Here is a 22,316-nt window from a genome sequence, read left to right as displayed (position 1 = left end):
AGACATAAGACATATTCAATGAGTAGGGGTAAATTGCAAAGTGACATAAGACATATTCAATGAAAGAGATACTTGAATGGATAAAATACAAATGAAATATACTTGTCGATTTCACTATGAAACATGTCTATTTTTTTATTTTTTAAATTTTCTTCACATGGAATTATTTACAAGTGATTAGAGAACACAAAAATTGATGTGAGGTATTTGTCTAGAAGAACTTGGAATTGAAATAAAATAATAATAATAATAATAAGAGGAAGTGAAGAAAAATGCTCCAACCATCGCATTGTTCAATGTGTACCAAACCAAAAAACAGTGTACACCCTTTATTTCACTTCCTTTTCCTTTATTCAATATAAACTTAACAAATATAAACTTAAAACTACCATAATTAAATATTCCTAACTAACCTAAAACTAATCTTATATTTATACTTAATCTACAAAAAAGGGTCCATAGCTGTCCATAACCTTTTGTGTAGCTCTATCGAAGAGGTTGCCGCTTCACACCTTTCCTCCAGAGATGCAATGTCACGATCTAGTTCGGCCATTTCTTTCTCTAATTCCCTACGTCGCTTAACCTTTTCACCCTTTAGGCGGTTCATGTTAGTCAACGCGGCCTCACTAGATCGGGCAGCATGTTCTATTTCTTTGCATCTCTGTAGAAAAGTATTCATCTTTTCACTCACCTCTCCGATAGGCTGTCGCACTTGTGGCACCAACACCTCAGGATCCGCCGGTGTCGCTGGCAGCGGTGGTAGTCGCGTCACCAACGGCGACAATATCACCAACTCCGGAGAAGGACTCCTCGGAATTTCCACTGCTGCTGGTGCTGCTGCTGGTGTGGAGGCCCTCTTACGAGAGGTCGAAAAACTACCTGCATAAGGATTAGTCCTATTGCAAGTAGCTCGGTACTTTGAAATAGGACCAACCCTTGCTGCAGGTCGTTGGCAAACCTTCTTCACAGCCCTGACTTCCTCCTCCTCCTCGAATAAGTCAGGGCTAGAAGATCTACACCTAACTCGCGAACGCGAAGTGGTTGCCTGGTCACCCGTCACCGCTCTCGAAGATGCTGCCTCCTCCTGGTCAGCGGACACCGGCAGAATAGACGCCACAGCATTATTCACCTCCTGTGTATTGGTTGCCATTCTGAAAAAGAAGAAATAATACAAAGTTAGTTGATATAAAAAAAATAACATTCTTAATTTACTTACTCAAATGTCAAGTTAGTCGTCGGAAGCTACTGCCTTGAAGTGGAGTGGACTGCTCTCGATGAGATGACTTCTCGAACTGAATGTTGTGGAGTGCTCTCCGGAGGGTATCGACTTCGATGCGTGAGTGGTGGAAAAATGGTGGGAGCGCACATGCGCGTTGAGGGTAGGGGTGTACATGCGCAAATGTTGGGAGTCGGGGGGGCGGGGCTTCGGGGAGGGGAGGGGCGGGGCTTCGGAAAGGGGGCGGGGCTTCGAGAAGGGGCAAAAAACGCGCCCCGGATGCAAGTGGTGGATGTTGAGCGCTAAAATTCGGCCGCTCCGCGGCCGAGCGACCGCAAGCGACCGCTCGACCGCGGAGCGGCCGAATTTCAGCGCTCAACATCCACCACTTACATCCGGGCCGGATGCAAGTGGCGGATGTTGAGCGCCCCAGGCCGCGAAGCGGCCTGCTGAGCGATCGCTTCATGATCGCGAAGCGATCGCTTCGCGATCGCCTATTAACCTAACGTAAGTATGCAGCTAACCTAACGTAACTGTTAACCTAACCTAACGAGGGAATACTAACCTAACACCTAACCTAACGTAACTATGCAGCTAACCTAACGTAACTATTAACCTAACCTAACGAGGGAATACATTCACCATGTTGGTTCCATTAATACATCATCAGTTGGTTTTGGTTTTGGTTGTATTATTCTATGATTTGGATTAATGTTCAGTCCTGGATATCCCAGTCCACCTGATGATGATGGCTTGACTTTATAGTTTCTCTCCAAAACTTCTTTATGGTTTTTCTCCAATACTTCAACTCTCTGTTCCAGTACATCATACTTTTTCATTGTAGTCCCTGTTATGTTTGACATAGCATCAAATTTTTTATTTGTAGACGCTGTTATGTCAGACATTTTTATGTCTACATCACTTGTAAGTTTGTCAAATTTACGAGTGAAAGTTATCCGAGCCTCTGCAATTTTATCGTCAAATGCTTGCCGGGCGTCCCGAGCAATATTGCCTATTGTGGATTGTATTGCAGCTTGTAGGGCTAGAAGTATAACTTCCTTTGCTCCATTAATTTCCCCCTCAAGATATGATACAGTTACACAATCACTCTTGTCAATTGGTTCACTTGTATTTTTCAATATTTTCCTTTGCATGTCATAATGACCATCTTTTGTTAATTTAAAACCATTCCCAGGAGGACCTCGAATGACATTACCACCCCATTTTCTTTTTCTACCAAACTTATCGATTGTTTTAGACATTGTGCACTCTACGATGATTCTCTTCAAACTGATATTTCTGTCATTTACATTATACTATATATTGCAGTAATTGATTAGGGAAATAGAAATAATACAAATAAAATTTTAATCATTTTATATTCATTACAGTAATACATATACATACATACATAATACATTAATATCACATCACTTCTATCATATATTATTAATTATAAATGGCTACATAAATATCAATATTGAATTTTCCGGTTTTGAAGATATTGAATGATATTTCAATCATTGATCTCGGCAGATAATAAATTAATCAATTGATCCAATGGAGTCTCCTGAGATTGTGATTGTTGAATAATATTACTTATCCAACGAATGTTCTCATTTGGATCGTTTTCATAAAATTCAATATCATTATGACCCCAAGGAAGAGTGTGGGTAGTATTCGGAATGATAAATCGTTTATCGTCGTGATATGATAATGCAACTTTATTTTTCAATTCAGTATACATATCATGTAACACGCTTCTAAATGAATTCATCTTTCTGAATATCATACCACCTTGTTCGACGATTTTTTGATAATCTTCGCATGTCAATTCATTCTTTATTACAGATCGTTTAACCCCTTTGGCTTTCTTAAATTCACCATCAACAGATTTCACATAATATGCTTTAGCACCTGTACCATAAAAACTCATGATTGGATCATTTGGAAATTCATCTTTGAAGTTACCCAAGACTGAACTTGTTACTGGAATATTGAATTGGTTAACTATACTGTAATTGGATGTATCAAATCTACTTATGTTAGTTTTTATGAATTCATAAAAATTTTCTGTGTTTACTTTAAGAATGAGCGAGTCGGTATCTGTGTAAAGTAAAGAGACATTTTCATCAAAGTGTTGTTTGATGCATCCATAGAAAAAGTCATACATGACTGTTTTAGATAATTCTAATATGGAAAATCCCAAATATAATGGTTTATCGTAATGAACCTTCACTCTACCCAATTGAATGGCAATGAAATTATCAGTGAAAATTGAACAATTTTTGAAATTTGGTTTGGCTATGAGAGTGCTGGCACCTATATTTTTCTTTATATTTTCCCAATGTGTAACGAGTCTAACATCAATTCGATTATCTACATTCTCCATTGTCTTTCCATACACCGCATTATTCATTAGTTTATAGAAATCTTTAACAGATTTGTTGTTAGACCTATTACGCATTTCAGTATTAAGATCTATATAGGGTTTCATCCAGCATGATTGTTTGAATTTCAATACTCTATGTGTATTCATTACAATCAATCCATTTTTGACAGCTTGCTGTAGATTCCTATAATGAACAATATATTTTCTTTTATCATTCAAATTTGGAATTAATTTGGGAATTTTCGATTGTGTACGAGGTGGTATTATTTTTTCGACTAAAAATGGAAGGTCAGAATGTTTATCATGCAACTCTTGTGGATAATGAATGTCCACTTCAAATACATACCCATACGGACTATCAGTACTCACATCCATCACATCAAGATTAAGAATTTCATTTGGTGTCAACCATGTAAATTCACTTGTTGGTAGAGGTTGTGACATACTGTGACCGTATAGATTTGTTGCATCTAAATATGTAATGAATGTGGAAGGTTCCTTGGGATTATAATTGGGTAAAAATCTATTATTTGCTATATGTTTCCTCTCGCTACATTGACTAATTCCACCTCGTATACCTTTTTGAAAAAAGTGAATCATATCAATGTCAGTTAGTAATTCCAATTCAACATTAGTGAACTTCAACATGGCATCCCATGATAATCCAGGTGCAGTGTAATATTGTGCCGGATCTAAGTTATATATCTCTAAACTTGTGGTGCGGAAATTTTCAAAAATATCACATAGTAGCAATACATCCGACTTCAAATACAAATCAGAGTATTCCCCCAAATTCTGACACTCGAATAAATTCCAAACATTTCTAGCCCTATCATAATCAGTTTCCGATATATGTTCACAATTGAGTGTGTCATAAAACTGATTTTTTGTCGGAAGTAATGGATAATTCAATTTGTCAATGTCATCAACAAAACTATATGGAAATACACCTTTCTGTCTCATCAAATTGAATTTCTCAATTTGTGGGAAATGTTTGTGCATCTCCAAACATTGATCGGAGGTCAAGTTTGCACCCAACTTCTCCAACGAATTAGTCATAAATTTATAACTATCGATAAATCTCATTTTGAGATAATTCTTCCTAACCACACCATCTTTATCGGTATAGCTGTGTGTAAAGAGATGCTTCGTGAAAGATATATATTTCTCTTTAGTTTGCGGGATAACATCAACTTTCTCTTTATTCCTATACAATTCTTTTATGAATAAATGACAATCATAACCACTTAAATTATGAAAAATGATAGGTATGAAGTTTGGTATTTTGAAATTTAAATTACATTTCGAGTGAGCGGCATGTGATCTTTTCTTTCCTGTGACATGACAATGATCTCTTACTTTGACGTCACCATCAGTAAATGCTTTATTACATATACCACAAGTTCTGGCTGCAACAAACTGTTCTTCTTCTTCGACAGTTTGTGTATCCATTGGTTTAGGGTTTCTGAGATGATTTTCATGTATCTCTTTCAAATCATCTTCAATGCTACTCACAAATTTCTGAGCTGCATCTACACCCCTATATGTAACAAATTTTGTCAAATCATCATTATATGAACACTTTATCAAATAAGCAAATGAATATGGGGCATGTTTGAATGTTTTAATCGTGTATGAACTTCCAGGATTTGGCTCATTCACATGAATCGGTTTAAGCACTGATTCAAAATCAGCATACACTACAAATGGCACCCTCATTTGCCTCTCAAAGTTTTCAAACATTAGTTTATTTTCCGCAACCATTCTACCATATTTATTGATCTTTAAATTAGTAGTTGGTGTTGTGGTACTAATGTGATTACAATCATACATATTATGACGTAAAAGCAATCTCTCATCAGAAAAATATATCAAACATCCGTCACAAAAATATTTTTTCTGTCTATGAGCTGATAGTTGATTAGAAACTAATCTTGAAAGATCTTTGATCCAACAATAGTGACCATTACCGGAGTCATCAGTTATAAACAACAAATTGACATGTCTCCGGAGTCTTCTCTGTGAGTATCGCAATGGACCAATCACTTCATACTTCATTTTACCCTTCTCAAATGTACTCTCTAAACCGTAAACATTAATTGAAATATCATTCCTATCTTCGAATATTTCGATACTCTTATTATTAACTTTAACCGGAAAATCCATACCTGTGACATCTAAAACAGTGGAAAAATGTGGATATGACGTAAGTTCGGACACTCGACTATCTGCAGGATATAATGCTGATGTTATAGCCCAAGCAAAACAATATTGATCTTCATTACGAACATTCACAACAGCTTTCTTCCATTGAATACATTGAGGCAGCTTCACATATGAACGTCCTTCCAGTGGACTGTATTTATTAATGTTGACCTCGAGAAACAATATTTTTTCACAAGTCCAACCTGAATTATAAAAAAAAAATATTACTATTCAATCTTATTGAAATTTTTAAAAAATAAATACCTGAGTCACGATCCTGGAACTCAGTCGTTTGAGCCACAATTACATCACGGAATCCATCAAAAACAGCATTCAAATCTGAAGATTGGTCCACTATTTTATTTTGGGAATTAAATGACTTCGTGTCCCTCGAATCATCAGTCTGAAGAATATAATTCCCAAAAACTTCCATATTCACCTTGATGCTTTTATGGATCCTGATGGCTGATTCCAGTAATTCAATGACCTTCTGCCTAATCTTATTGAAAAATGACATGTAGTCACTGGTTACAATCGAACTCTCCACCCTGTATGTAGCAATGCGGCAATTGAATGCATTCGTTATAATTTGAACACCGTCAGACAATTGAACACATGCATTATTTTTATGACTCATGGTTCTTCGGTGAGAATTCACTTGGCTCATAGGAATTGTCACATTACAACAATTGCACGTATACATAGGTGTTGCATTATCCACTCTCACCCGTTTCACTGCAGGCCCTCCTTGGCAACTCTGGAGCTGATGCCGACGAAGATTATCACTACGAGTGAAAGATTTACCACAGTCACAGGAATACATTTTATATAATAGTTCTCACTAACTCACTTGATGTAAACTGACATAGCCAACACTCGTACGCTTCTTAAATACACTCTGATAGGACCCGTCAAGACGTCATAGCCAACCCCACTTCTCAACTACATGCGCCAAGATTACCTCCCAACTGAATGCGATAACAGATGTCGATATACGAGCAAGCAGTGGTCGTTGCGGTCTCGGAGAGGGTAGACGCTAGGCAAACGGTCCTCGGCTGCCGTTGTGTCACCATCGATAGCGGGGCTAGAGCGAACCTTCATCGCTTCGGGAGAGGTGAGGGCAGACCGATGAATACGCATTACTCTGCCACACGTCGTGGAGTGAACATGTCGCTCTCTAGCCGTTGAACGGTTATTGCTGTGACGTCACTCCACTACTAAGTTGGTACCCTCACACCGATGGAGCATTTATTACTTGGAGGATCTTCGAAGTATGCAGACGTATGTTTGTACATAGACAAACAAGCACATGATGAAACCCTGTACCGTGCATTCTCCTACACACACACACACACACACACACATAAACACACAAAATCTCATATGAAAAAAAAATCTGAACGATCCATGCACCAGACACTTCAAGGTCACAACGCCTTGACTTCACTGCACAACAAAAAAACTTCACCAAACAACAACCAATAAAAAAAGCAATTAATACGTCATAGTGGTGGGGGGAGGCCGAGAATCAGCTGTAAACAACTACTACCATTCTTCATCAATATTTTATCATATTCTGTATAATCTACCAGTACCTACCCTTCATAAGCAGCATCGCGTAACTTTAAATTTGCTGTTCTTTTCAAGCGAAGAATTGGGAGAGGGTAAAAAATATGCCAAAAGAGCAATATGAAAATAAAAATCGACATGCCAAGCATTTTTCCGACATACCTATTTTCATCAACAATTTTATTAAATTGATCACTCTTAGAAAGCACTATTGTAAAAGTTCATATTTATCTGAATTATTTTTTTTTCATTTCTCCCAACACAACTTACATTCCAAGAATCAGTAAAATATAATCATTGAAAACTATTTCGTGAGTAATGAACGAAACGTTTTTATTCACAAAAACTTCGACTAAAGTGAAACGGAATGGATTTTTCATCATTTTCAATGAAATGTTTTATTGAATGTTTTATTTAATTTGTGAATATTCCTGGAATTGAGGAAATGTTCATTACCAAAATTTCATCTCGAATATTCTACAAACGAAAATGTTTTTGACTTTCCATAAGTCATATTTCTGAGATCCCAAAATGTCTTCACAATTCTTGTGTTACACGATATAGAGAGATCAAAGTTCATGAAAAAGTGTTTTCTTTCAAGTTTTCCATCAGTACATAAAAATAGTTGAAAAATATCAATGGTTCTATCTTTATTGTACACGACCAAATAACTTATTCAACAAATATTTGGTGAATTCTTCTTTTCGTTTTTTAAATGAATAGAAATACGAAAAAAGATGTGTTGTGTTACTGAAATAGTGAATTTGCAAACATTCTCGATAGACAAGATATCCATCACACTACATTTTTTCAAACTGTTCAAGTTTATTCAAAATGGATTGTATGCAATGTATCATGCATCGATAAGAGATGAAAATAATAAACTCATCACATCTCACAAATAATAGATGATTAAAATAAAGAAAAATTTTTTCGGAAAATAATTTCAGTGTCGTTTGTATGAAATTAATAAAATGCAGGTTTATTCACTGGAATATCGAAAAAATATTCGTGATTGATAAAGTGCACTTCCAATATTTTTGGATTCGAACACGACCCAACAAGTAGGGTTCTTTAGAATATTATATTTCGGAAATATGGTATATTCCAATAGGAGAAAATTAATATCGATAAAAGTGTCAAAAGGAAAAAAAGAGAAAATATGGAGGAAATTTGACAGTAATAGTTTTTTTACTTGAAAGTCAGCTGACTTGTCCATTTTTCTAACCCTTGGGAAAAAATCGAGAAAAACAGCAGCCTCTTATGAATTTTACGTTTTCCTCAATTCGGTTTTTGGATGTTTGTCTTCGAGACATTTTTTTGCTGTCCGTAAATTGCTTCGTCCTCTTGTGATCCAGAGGCACTCAAATCCGGTAATATACAGACAGTGACAGATGTATGATGGTAATAATAATAACCTAGCACAATCATTAATGAATGTATCTTTCATTATCCTAGTACAGTTCCAAAATAACCTTACCAAAAACCAACATCAAAGCTACTGTATATTTACAAATAAATCGTCTGCTATTGGTCTGAAAAACAAACACGATTCAAAATGTTTGTGGACGATTTGTCGATGCCTTGAAAACAAATCTCTGAAACCCCTGCAATTCGACGTATGAACGAAGGCTGGATGATATTTAATTTGAAATATTACTAATTGCCAGACTTCGGCTAAGAATAGACGTGGAGATGACAGGAACATATGCTGAGATGATTTACAGACGGTGGCAGACTTGAAAGACGCTCGGTATTATTACGAATGGGTGAAAATGAAGGTATGAACGCAAAATTTATGAGAAATTCTGTTGAAATGTTCATCTTTACGTCATGGTTTGATAATATATCATTCCATATGAGATGAAAACAAAGCCAGCAATACAGAGTATCAGACTGAAATTACCCTTCCTTTGAATTACATGTTAAGGAATGTATATTAAAAAAACATTTAGTTACTTGAGAATGTCCCTTTTGCGAATATAAGCGTTCTTTACTTTATTCACGATAAAAATTCCTTGGAAAACCAATAATTCAATCAATGTTTTTCACAGTAAATTATTCATCAAATACAATATTGTCAGTCAGTAGACATAGAAAAATAAATTGTTTTTACTTGTTTTACAAATGGCAGTTTTTTGAAGACCAATTCTGGATAACTTTTTCTTGATTCCTCCTTTGTACATTGTGTTATATAGAAACTTTAAATCGCATTTTTCAATAAAATTCCCCACTAGATCATCCTATCCGATCCTGCCTGTCAAATTTTCAATGATCTCTGATCTATTCAGGCATTTTTTTATATTTTAGCAAAAATTGTGTCTAAATGAGGTCAAACTGAAAATGTCGAGTAACTAACTCTTGGATTTGAAAAAAATCGTTTCAAAATTGAAACTTTCTGAGACACCTGAATTGAAAGTATGCATGCGAAGTTCAACCATTATAGATTCTACTTACTCAACTTGAGTTAGTAACTCATTCAAACAAGTCCTTTGATCTTCTGATTTTGTACTTCTTCACCAATGTATAGAAAGTCATGAAATTTTCAAGAAATAAAATATTTAGGGTTAAGTGGAAGAACATTTTCTGTGATGCTTTGCATTACAGACGATGAACTTCGCCCTTTATTTCATTTCGTAGGTTAAGGATATAATTATGTTAATTTCTGTTTCTTATTTTTTGTTAAGAAATAATAAAGACGATATTATTATTATTATTATTATTATTATTATTATATCAATCATCTCCATAACTCAACGTAGTTATTTGGGATCCAGTTATTAACGAAAAGACACTTCTTAATATACATGTATTTCAATTTAATTGATATAATTATTATATTGACGAAGAAACATGGTTTATTCCGCAAACTAATCTCTTTCAAAATATTTTTTTCTGAACAAACAAAATTTCTATAGCTACGAGTCAACTAGTTGTATGAATCTATTTTCACGAACTAAAAGTTCAACAGAAGAGATTTGGGTCTTCCAATGACATTGAATTTTTGCAAATAATGCATGAATCGTCCTTGGGCATTCCACAAATAGATGCTGACAGTACTTTCCCATATGCCTAGTGACATCTGTCGAGGAAGTTTGAAAATAAATCGAATCAATGAAAAACTGAAAATTTAAGCTGATTTTTTCATCTTTCTATGTGGAGGCAGAATTTTGCTCACGAAAAGTTGATGTGAAAAAAAATCCCATGAAAAATCATCAACTTTATCTCTCATATGTTCTGTGAAAAAATTCATAGCAATTTTCAATATGAATAGAGAATTGTACAACACAATATGATTATATATTACTTATGAGATAAAAATTGGTTTTTATCAAATTGTATCGGTGAAGGTAAAAGAGCTGAAAATATTAGTGGATCATAAGGATGATTTATTTCACTGAAATATTCTTTTTATCATCAATCATTATGTAGAAATTGCATTCGAGCAGACTTTTTATATTGAGAAATCAAAAACTCTGACTAAATGCGTAGGTCACGTCACATAGTACTTGACACAACAAATTCAATGTACACTACATAGAATGCAGGTGAAATGTTTCCGAAAGCTTTACGAACTGGTCTTTTCAATGCATTTTGATCTTGTTTAAAACAATCTGATGAAATCTGCTTTTTCGGTAATCCGTTCTCGCCTTTCACGAAGGCCAACCCTCAGAAGTGAGAACTTGTGCGAACTAAGAATTGATGGGATCTTACCCTTCAACGTGCGATTTTAAAAACGAACCCGGTGATGAGCACTGAAAATCAAAAATTCCACAGTCGGATTGGGAGCAAACTTTACATATCGGCTGATTAAATTAGTAGAACTGAGCAAACCTACCGATATTGTTAACATTGTTTTTGTAACGTGTTGTAGACGAAATAAGGACAATTGATTTGATTATCAATAATTCTTAATCAAATATTGACTCTTCTTGGATTCCAAATGTCGATTGAGATTATCTATCGAGGATTATCCCAGCTCCAATATTGATAGTTTCAGTTGCTGACTGTTCATTTCAAAAATATTGCCTAGATAAGCTCAAACTTTAGTCTTAGCCATCTCTTGATTAGCGAAACGTAACAACATCAACATAATCAAAAACACATTTGTTGAAACAGGAAAAGTTATTGGAAAAATTGCTCAATGACATAGAAGCACCATGCCAAAGAATAAGAAAATATAAGGAATAATGACAAATCATTAATACGTGCATCAAATTCAACCCCGAGTTTGTTATTATGCCAATTAATCATCATTACCTTATCGAGTGTTGAAGCATTCCTTACCACAGCAAGTTTTCTAATAGAACATTATCCAGATAAGAAGTTGAAAACTCTGTTACATGCCAAGAACTAATTAGGTGCAGTTGCGTGCGTTTTTTGTTTATAAGAGCATGTCTCAGTTCATTATTCTGAAGTGTTCCTCAGTAATTATGTGGACCTACTATCAACACGGTCGCGAGGATCATTTTTTTGTGCACATTGATAATGAATTCTGAAATCCTTCGAACCAGTTTCGAAACAGGAAGAGGTTTGTTCTTTTTTATGATGCAGTATTTACTATGTTATAATAGTAATTACGAGTTGGTTTATGGTCTGTTGAAGAGTACAGCTTCAATTTTTTTTGATACGTTATTTATATAACAAAAGTAATATGATCGTATGATCTTTATGATCTTTAGTAAAACCACAGGTTTTGTGAACGACAAGTGGTTATTTATTTTAATGAAAAATGAATAGTTTGAATAAATGAAGTGAATTAATTTTAGACGATATCAAGGATTATTTAGCCATTGTCATCACTTCAAACTGTGAATGAGAAATATACAGTATACTTCCGAGAACGATTGATAATTTAATACAATCAAAAAGTTATTAATATTCAACAGAAACAGAAAAGTCAAGTTTATTCCACCGTCCAGTGGATTGCACTAGGGATAGCCGGTCCCCCTTCAAATCCCTATTTTCACGCCCACGATCCATGGACACATTTTTTCAATTTTTGAAATATCTGTTCAGTTTTGCCAAAATAATGTAATACAAATGAACTTGCAAAGATCTTTAATAATTATAGAGATAATTACAGAAGATTAGGACGACGCTTTTGTCATAGTGGTCCCAGATATATTTTTTTTGGGCACAGATAATGATTAGATAATAGTCGGTTTTCATGAATGAACATGTTGAACTTTCGTTCTTCGCTCGGTTTTTCGTCAAACGCCAAAATTGTAAGTTTCATCGTGAAATAACCAAAAAACAATGAATTTTTCTGGGGAAACTAATAGAAGCTTTTTTGAAGAAACTGAAAAAACAAAAACCCGCGAGTTATGACGGAAATAATGCCTATTTTTGTCGAAGACAACATATGTGAAAATCACCGCCTATTGGCCATCGCAGGGAAATAATCATTACCACTTTACAATTCAGTTTATTTATGTACTAGTTATACGCTCAAGAAGTTTGACTAGTTTGCAGTGCTTAGTTTGGAAAAAAAATTAGCTTGAAACCAATTTATGGAAGATTACAAAAACATTCAAACAATTATTCGCTCAATTTTTATGCTAGAAACTTTTATCCAAAAAAACTGAAATCAAGGTTTTTTCGAAGTCTTCAAAAAATGATACCATAAATCCACCATTATTTTTGTTATAAGCTACATTTTCACTTAGAATGCTTTTTCCCGGTAAAACACGTTTAATGGGTTATTGGTGAAAAACACTCTGAAAACGTGGGTGCTGTTTTTCAAAATTACACAGTATCGCCATATTCTACCTTCAATGATTGGAATATATACCCAGTTATCAATCTCTCACGTCGATTTTAATCAATTGTTACACTTATGGTCAACAAGAAGAGTGTGATTACTGCTTGAAATGGAAACAGGGTGTCATACCCCAAGAGTCACGGATTCTTATTATTATGTTAATACGACGACATCGGTACGGTTCATTTCGGTCATATTCAATGAATATGTTCCTATTGAATTTCCAAAACAATACCGCCATTAGACCTGTGACCGTGTGTTGAATATATATCAGTGTCCGCCCTATTCTTTGCCACGGGTCAGACCACACAGCATGCCTGAGAGATCTTTGTTTTCTTTTCAGGGATGTAAAAGTTGTTTCAATCTCGAGGCGTTTCCGTGACAATGAAATTACTTCAGGTTACTTGATTTTAACTTGGGATGCACCTGAATGAGGATTAGACGATTAATAAATGTTGAAGATTGAAGGAACACTGGACAATTGCTTTGAAATTGAAGTGTTTCAATAACTGACTTCAACAAGAAGCACCCGTCTTCTTGTTGAAGTCACTTCGAATCTTTAACCTCGACAGCGACTGGAATTGTTCATTTACGTGACCCTCCCCTTCCTTCAGCTAGCACAAATCTGAAACCTTCTGAGGGTTGCTTGTAGGATGGTAGCAGGTTATGTGATGAAATTAAAAATTAATGAACCGTCTATGCAATTACAATTTCACATGTTTCACAGGTTGATTCGGGGTACATCTAAAATTAGAATTCTAACGAAAACAATTTTCTACAACACAATAAAAATACGTCTCACGACGCGCATTTCATTAATAGCATAGTTAGGGACTGACCGAATCGAAAATTCAGTTTCATTTCAGATGACTGAATATGCGTTTTTACAATCCCTATTATCATTAAAAGTTATTGGTTGGGGACTGATGTGTGACTACTGTCTATTCAAGGGACACCTCAATAAAATAGAGCTGTATGACGGATGATGCACTGAAACAAAGGAGAAAATGTAACTAGTCATATTCTATGTAATGGTGAGGCAATGGATTACCGGAAATAAGCAGGTTGAGTTCAGAAATATATGACAATCATCAAATAAAGAACAAACTGAATCATAAAACAAAATTATAGAAATGGATGTCATGTAATGAATGGAAGGAAAAATATAGTAAGCGTACAGTAAAAATACAGTAAAAATACAGTAAGTAATACGAATGATATTATTTTTATTGTAATAAAAATGACACATGCCATTCAATTTGAAATCTGAGTAACTGCTAATGATTAAAATCATTTCATTTATGTTTTCATGATTTTCCCTAATATTTATATAAAATATACTTCAATTTTTGTTCAAGTAGTTTTGAACTTCGTATATACCCTTGGTGTGATCACATATAGATTGATATCCTATTTTCATCACATATTTAGATCAAACATGATTAAGGTAAATGAAACATATTATTGTGAATCATTTCCTAAAAAAAGATAACGCGGCCGCAGCTGGCCGTTGTAAAACAACTGTCACCTGGCCAAGGCAGCTCATCCGGCGTTTCGCGGTTGTTTGATGTTTGCGCCGTCTCGATGGAATTCCGTCGAATATTCTATCGGCTTCGATGGATTTCTGAGGAATTCTCCACCGTTTTCCGGAGAGTTCGTTTGCCACATATTAACGCTACCCACGAGCATGTCGATAGAGATTGACCCATTTGTCCTTCTGACAAACGCCAGCTAAAAAGGTAAGGGAGCCAGGCTCCAACCTGCCTGAAACCAAGATGGCTGTCGACGATGTCGAGAGACGAGAGAGTCAAGTTTCGTGTACAGTGCGATGCAAAGTGATATTATAAGGCGATAGACATTTGAATAATAATTGAAGTTCTAGTTAAAGTGTTTTGTTATATTAACAGTGAAATAGAGTTGAGTTTGATTATTGTTCAGTGTCCTGTGTCGGCAATTATCGGTAAACCCACGGGGAAAAACATAACAATATATTTAGTTCATCAGCCGAATATGTTTTCATCTTCCGATAATACAAATATTATCAAAATAATCCGCATTTTAGTCCTGATGAAACGCTCTGATCAAAGTAATAATAATGCATCTGTCACCGGTTTCACTATCAGATAACTCGCACCGTAAAAAATCCTAATGATCACTTCTAAGAAAGAAAATTTGTAAATTATTTCGATGACAATAATTGAATTGTTACATCAACGTTTCACAAAACAAATGAAAATATTCATTTCCGAATGGAATAATCAATATTCTTGTAATCACTCGGTATGTATGCAAATATGTCAAACTTTAAGGAGCTGAGCTCTTCTGCTAAAATACTACCATTCAAATGAACGATTATAGTATCTACAAAAAAAAACGTTTTCATAAAATATCCAACAACCGTTCAGAATTAATGTCGAAAAAAAAATTCAGAAACCTCTTGAAAGATGCAATAAAACATTTTGGCAAAATTACGCTTGCCTTTTAATATCCACGAAATGAAACACGAGTATGGCAGCCAGAAAATTTGGTAATCTTATTTATGGTTGAACCGATCTCATATATCAGAAATGCATTCGAGCTTCAGGTTCTTAATTTATAGTACGCCGGCTCGTAATTTCGCAACCCGATATTAAACTGCATCATTTCCTCGTTAAATTACGATCAAATTCATCAAAGAATCTTCCTCATCGATAAGACCGGTGGAAAACGGAAACGTTGCATTTTGTCTATGGAAAATTCAAAGAGGCATTTCCTTTAGACTTCTGTCTAATTCCACAGAAATCTTTCTAATATCAACAGCGACAATAATGAATTCCCAGGAGTTTAAATTTGACTTAATAAAATGAGATTTAGTTTCGTGAAAATCAATCATCAAAGAATATATTATACATTCAATGATATATCTTATTCTATCAATTTAAAAAACGTTACTTTTTATACAAAAAAGATCAATTTTACTGGAGTTCTATCCCAACACCAAACCGTTATTTTCGATCACCAAGTGATCATCCTCAAGAGGAAGATTAAACTAAAACATACAATGTTGTCCTTATTCACACCATAGTATGTTGATTGTCTCTTGATTGTCTTAAAATTAATTTCACAATGTTGTCTTATCTACTGGTCAGGTAAATCTGATAAATAAAAATATTATTTCAACAAGCTATATAGTAAACTATTAGGTATTGGTCCACCAAAATTATTCATAATATCATTATGTTCTAAGCTTTCATAGGCATATATATGCCTGTTGTTGTTAACTTGTCTAACTAATTTTAATGAACTGAAGTCTATGGAATGGTTTTGTTGCAAAACATGATGGGCGATTACTGATTTTCTGGTCTTAGGTGTGCTAATTGTTCCTTATATCTTATTTCAATAGATCCAATAACTCCGCCTTAGTTAATTGTTATAGCAATTCCGTTATAACCGTTCATAGATCTTTATGGTCCCAGTCCTAAAAGCCCATTATTTGCACTCTCATGTTATTATCGACTAGGTATCAGTCAGGTAACAAACGGCAATAGAAACACTAACAAAATAATGGAAATCAATTTGATGATCCTCATTATGTGAGGTAATGATTCGTCTAAATGCTTATTAAAACATTAACCTAGCAAGTTAGCATCTCCTGATGATGCTAACTTGGTTAGCGAAACGCGCGTTGAGGGACAGCATTTTTGTTCTGGTGAGTAAAAAGTGTTTTCAATATATATCAACGTATAGTGAATACACAGTTTTGATAATCCAAATAGGTACTCAGTGCCTAGACAATATTCATCAACTCACAAGACTATTTGTAGTAGAAAATAGTTTTGTTCATGAATCTCTCACAGAATGTCGAAGACCTGGTTGGATATTCATGAAAAAATATAGTGGTGCTTCTGTTGTGCCGATCTATTCAGAAATAAAACAATTCATGAAGTAATACTTGTGTAGAATTTTTATAAATCATTATCGAGTTTGAATTAACTTTCATCCCTCACATTGCTACACAATCCCTATACGCCCTTAAAGCAGTCTCCCTGATACTCTAAAGTCTCTCAATACGACTGAATTATATCTCTCTTTGAAGTGCTCTAAATATAAAGTGGCCATTACGTTCTTAAATTAGTCTAACTAGCTAAATTTTCCTCCGTCTCGCTACTTCCTATAATATATATTTTTTCGGAACTGATGTTTGTATTTTAAGGATAAGTTAATGATTGCGCTTGCTTAAGGAGACATAATACCAGACGGCGTTACAATATTTATGAGGGTCGTAACGGCCCAATGACGGCCCAGTGTCGAGTTGAGTTATTGTTCGTTAGGATTTTATTAATTGGTTGACTGACGGGACACAAAAAAGAATTGGACTAATAATTGTTAAATTGAATAAATGGGCAACAGATTTTCGAGAGCGAAGCACAACTTGAGAGGCAATTAGGCGGTTGTTGTTTAAAAAACAAAAGGTAAATGAATAAATGTTTCCCGTGGAACACAGAAAGAAATTGAGCAAAACATATTGTGATTCAACAACTCTTTATACCAGATTCAGTAAATTACAGACAATATTGTTTGTTTGAAATTTTAATTGTGGTAAGTTTTAAATCGGAAAACAGATATTGCAGTGATTTCGATTACAAAGTACCTTATTTTTCTTGTATTCACATGACCCAATATTCATGGATAACAGAATTTGGGTTTTCGGGTTGAAAAAGTAAATTCGTTGCCTAACATAATATGTTTATATAAATCATGTTCTTTTATTTCACCTTGGATTCACATGGACATATTGTACATTAAATCGTCTCTTTTTTGGAATGAACAAATGAATTTTGAATATAAGAAGTCATCCATAAATTACGTCACACGTTAATAGGGGGCAATCACCGTAATGTGACATAGTGCGACAATGGGCATGGGGGGTCAACAGCTTTGTGACGTCACATGTTAAAATACCAAAACATGAAATTTATATGGGAATAAAAAATTTAAAAAACTTTCGAACTTTTTCTATATTTTTAGCACTCTCGCTATGAGATAATCTCTCACGCAACAACATTTAACTTCTAAAGCGGCGTTGTAATGCAAGTGAGACACTAATATTTACAAGAGTTCTGATTGGTAAGGGTTTAAGTCGTCGGCGAGTGCTTGCTCGATTTTCCACTATTCCGCGCGTCGGTTGTTTGCGAGACCTTCGACAAGTGCCACCACAGTGGCTTCAGCGCAGTGACTTCAATATATTGCTATTAAACAACTAACCAATACAGTTTATTTGTATGATTTTCACTATAAGTGAAATTATAGTGCTTATAGTGATAATCATACAAATAAACTGTATTGATTAGTTGTTTAATATGGATTTTCATCAAGTATCGGCCAGTTCTACCAATTATATTGCTATTATTTACTTGAGAATTGACTTTCTTTGGATTATTTTTAAATATATGAATAAGTTTGAAAAATGTGTGACGTCACATCAGGGAAGGGGTTCTAAAAATGTGACAACCTGCGACAAGGACGAGGGGGGGTCTAAAAGTTCTAAAATTCGTGTGACGTAATTTATGGATGGCCCCTGAGTGTATATATTTTTCTCAATAATGCAGAAGTTTTTTTATCATCAATGTTCCTAAGAATTTGAAATACTAATTATATATTTTATTATCGATTTTACCTTTTATACAAAACCGCCCATTACTTGAATGAAAAAATTTCTTCAAAAACAAATGAAGATAATAGGACAAATTTTCAAGAAAAAATAGTTGCGCATTATTTTTCTCTTTGAAATATTTTAGTGCAAATCTCGACCAATTCACACCTTGAAGATTACAAGATTATGTTACAAGAAGCAAAAACGATTCCTATTAGGTACGTTTCACAAAAATATCTAGATTCATACCAAAGTATTCATAAAAAATAAACTTTTTTCTTGAAACTTCAGCTTCCATTAATTTAAAAATTAGGATATTTGAGACATACTAAAGTTTGTATTCATGATAGTATTTAAACAAACATTTCACAAACATTTTTTCAATTCTAGACGTGTTTCGTTCACACCGTAGCTTCATCGGTAGTAAAAAACATTTATTACTACCGATGAAGATACGGTGTTAGGGAAACGCGTCATGAATTTAAAAAAAAGTTTGTGGCAATTTTTCAAATATTATCATGGATACTGTTATTAATTTTCAACAAGTAATGGGTTAGTCCATTCATAATTTGAAAGATACAGAAAAATACAAAAATTGATTTCTCATTCACCACTCCATGCGAATGTCACTTTACTTTGATTCTTGAATTCTGAACAGTTAAATAATTTCATTTTGATTTCAATATTCATTTACTGAAAACACTTAAAAAACTCATGACCCATTAGATACCAATCACTATATGTTTATCACTTTTTAATTTAATTTTTGAGGTTAACACAATTTGAATCTTCACTTTCAATATTCCATTAAAATATACACCAATTCTAATATTTCACAATAAGAATTATAAATTAATGAATGACTGTATAGTATATTTCTATTCAGAGAATGGAATGTATATCATTAAGTTTCATAGAATTCAATAAATTCAAGAATGTATTGAATTTGTTTCAATTCGCATTTTCTCCTAGAACAGTTTTGAAAAGAAAAACAACAGCCAATTTTCCTCAGGATGGAAAATGATCTAGTTGGAAACAAAGAATAGACAGACAATAATTTTAGTCAAGAACAGATCCAATGAAAAATTATGCTTAAAATAGTTGAAGAACACATCGGTGGATCAATTCGAAGCAAAAAATCGTCAATATCCTTCGTATTCTCAGATATAATTTTCTAAATGCCACCAGATAGAAGACTTCTATAACTGCTACATGGAATAATTTGAAATTTATGGAAGAAAAACGATTATTGGTTAGAACCTCGACGACCTCATGTAAGCTTAGGATCAAATCCTTGAATAATTCGAAATTGAATGGAGGTGCATGGAATGTGGATAAGATTTATCGTGAAATCATGTCGGTGAAGGCAATGCAGGTATAATGAAGCTTTCATCCTAAGCTTGCGGATATGTTATTAAGATGTTAAGTTATCATAAAGTCATAGTTGAAAAATAAAACGTTTCAAATGGTTGATATAATCATAACCGAGATCACAACTGCTTTTTGAAAGTATATTTCCTTCTATATCACTATCAATACAAGTGAAGATTGCAAATAAAAGTTTAATAAAAAATGTTCTTTCAGTTTACTAAAGATCATGAAATTCATTAAGAAAAATAGATTTTGATGATCTAATAAAACTTTTATTTTGTTTTTTTTCTGAAAAACGCTTAGTATTCTTGGCATGAGCTTCCTTAGAGGCGCATTTGGCCATTTTCCAAAAAAGCTCTTTTCTGTTTGGGATTATGGATTGACTACACTGTAATCATAACTTTAGTAATAAATATCAACAGAGTCACCAGAATCAAGAAAGTAAAGTGATATAAGAGGAAATACATATTGGAAACTCTTTCAACAGAAAAGAATAACTTTTTATTCTGTAAATAAGAAGCTCACTTAATCAGATGATTCAGCAGATTTATTCGTTGGAGAAACTGAAATACTTGAAAAAGCGTAATGACATGTTTAATTTCACGATAGACTAAATTCCAGAAATTGATGAAGGCCATATACACCTCAACTACTTAGGATCCAAAACATGTCTTATGTGGACAAAAATCAACTTTTGAATAAAATTATTGATTTATCAATCGTTAGAACTGAATGGAAATTGTATAGTATCTTAATATGTGACTATATAGAACCATTTACTTTTCACTTTGAAAAATAAAAAAATATTTGAGCAGTAGACTCAGAGAACTTATTTTTTCCAAAGATCTTAATGACTAATGAAGAGTTGGTTTTCATTATCTGAGACAAATTTCATTGGTTCTTTGAATGATATTCACTGCGTATTTTTCTTTTTTGATTCAAATAGAGGATATTTAAATACAAAGATTTGGGTTATGCGAATATCCTGTTGATTTTTCAGAAATATTAAATCAAATTACCTCAATTTTAGCGATATTCAAAACCAAAAAAATGCATTGTGTGGTACAAAATTCAACGCATCATACTTTAATTTCATTCTTCTTCAATATACAATCGATTTTGAGAAATATAAGGGTTTACGTTATAATTAACTATACAAGGTATATCAAAAGTGGTGACTTCAATTTCTAGTGGTGACTCCTTGTCATATTTCACGAACAAAATGCTGAAATTTGGTAGATTTTTCGAAAACCGGGATATTGAAAAAATGTTAGTGGTTCCTAATTGCTCAACGATGACTTTGGGATTATTATTTGAAACTAATTAAACCAAACTAAGCCGTCTGTAACGATATCGATGTGAATTGAGGCGAACATTTGTAAGGAGTTTGTTCATGAAATAGAACAAAAAATTACCTCTTGAAATCAACTACCGCATAATAAGAAGGTAGATTATTGATCCATTTGCTTCGTGGAATATCAAAGCAAAATACAAAGGTTTTGTAGAAATACACTTCATACAAAATCACGAATTTCATTATGATAATGTTCCACGAAAAATATAAGAACATTCAAACGTTAAAATTTTTTGGGAACATAAAACGGACGTATTTCTCTCACAGTTATTCTCTAGTCAAATATAAAATCTGCTATTGTGTTCTAACAAATGTAACGACAATCCGTCTAGTTTTTTGGAAAAAGTTTTTTTTTATGTATTTCTGTATACACAATATAATAATAAAGACAAAATCATCCTATAATTAAATTTAAGTGGTAGCTACTACAAATTTAATTTTTTTTCTGATCGATAATAATATTTGAATAAAACCCTGAAATATTAATTGAACATACATTTTATCAAAGTACTGACTTCCTTTACTGTCCACTAAGATAACTTAATTGATTTACAAAGTTTATTACTCAATTAGTGAGAAATGTGGCCATCAGTCGTCAGAGGCTCTTAAGTTCTAGTGAATTTCAGTTTCGAAGATGACATTCTTGGTAAATTCAATGTAAGATCATTTATTCCTGGAATTGAACGATAAGCGTGGTTTTTTATTCATTCATAACCTACTAAGCAAAAATGATTATCCGTAACAAAATTTCACAATGTGAAAAACAAACGCCCTTCTCTTCACATAATACTTCTCTAGTCATTGATATATGAA

The 22,316-nt window shown here is 33.7% G+C and overlaps 2 protein-coding genes across 8 annotated transcripts in view; both read right to left on the bottom strand.

The window, feature by feature from the left end:
- Window positions 1-22,316, bottom strand: part of ckn (CRK like proto-oncogene, adaptor protein) — a 378,299-nt gene that overhangs the window by 110,446 nt on the left and 245,537 nt on the right. The window lies entirely within an intron of this gene.
- On the bottom strand, window positions 305-22,316 carry LOC141485357 (uncharacterized). Of its 2 annotated transcripts, none has more exons than XM_074181856.1 (2): window positions 1,217-1,349; window positions 305-1,151 (listed from the first exon to the last, which is right to left on the bottom strand). In XM_074181856.1, exon 2 carries the CDS (start codon window positions 1,148-1,150, stop codon window positions 443-445), a length of 708 nt encoding a protein of 235 aa, XP_074037957.1. In that variant the 5' UTR covers window position 1,151; window positions 1,217-1,349; the 3' UTR covers window positions 305-442. The 2 variants fall into 2 exon arrangements, 1 of the variants encoding a protein (XP_074037957.1); XR_012467155.1 differs by having other exon boundaries at window positions 997-1,151; window positions 1,217-22,316.

This window comes from Leptinotarsa decemlineata, unplaced genomic scaffold (genome assembly GCF_025532065.1).
Source record: "Leptinotarsa decemlineata unplaced genomic scaffold, Ldec_3_MD MMD2_tig00026317_RagTag_RagTag, whole genome shotgun sequence".
Taxonomy (NCBI): domain Eukaryota; kingdom Metazoa; phylum Arthropoda; class Insecta; order Coleoptera; family Chrysomelidae; genus Leptinotarsa; species Leptinotarsa decemlineata.
This window is presented reverse-complemented; position numbering and strand designations above follow the sequence as displayed.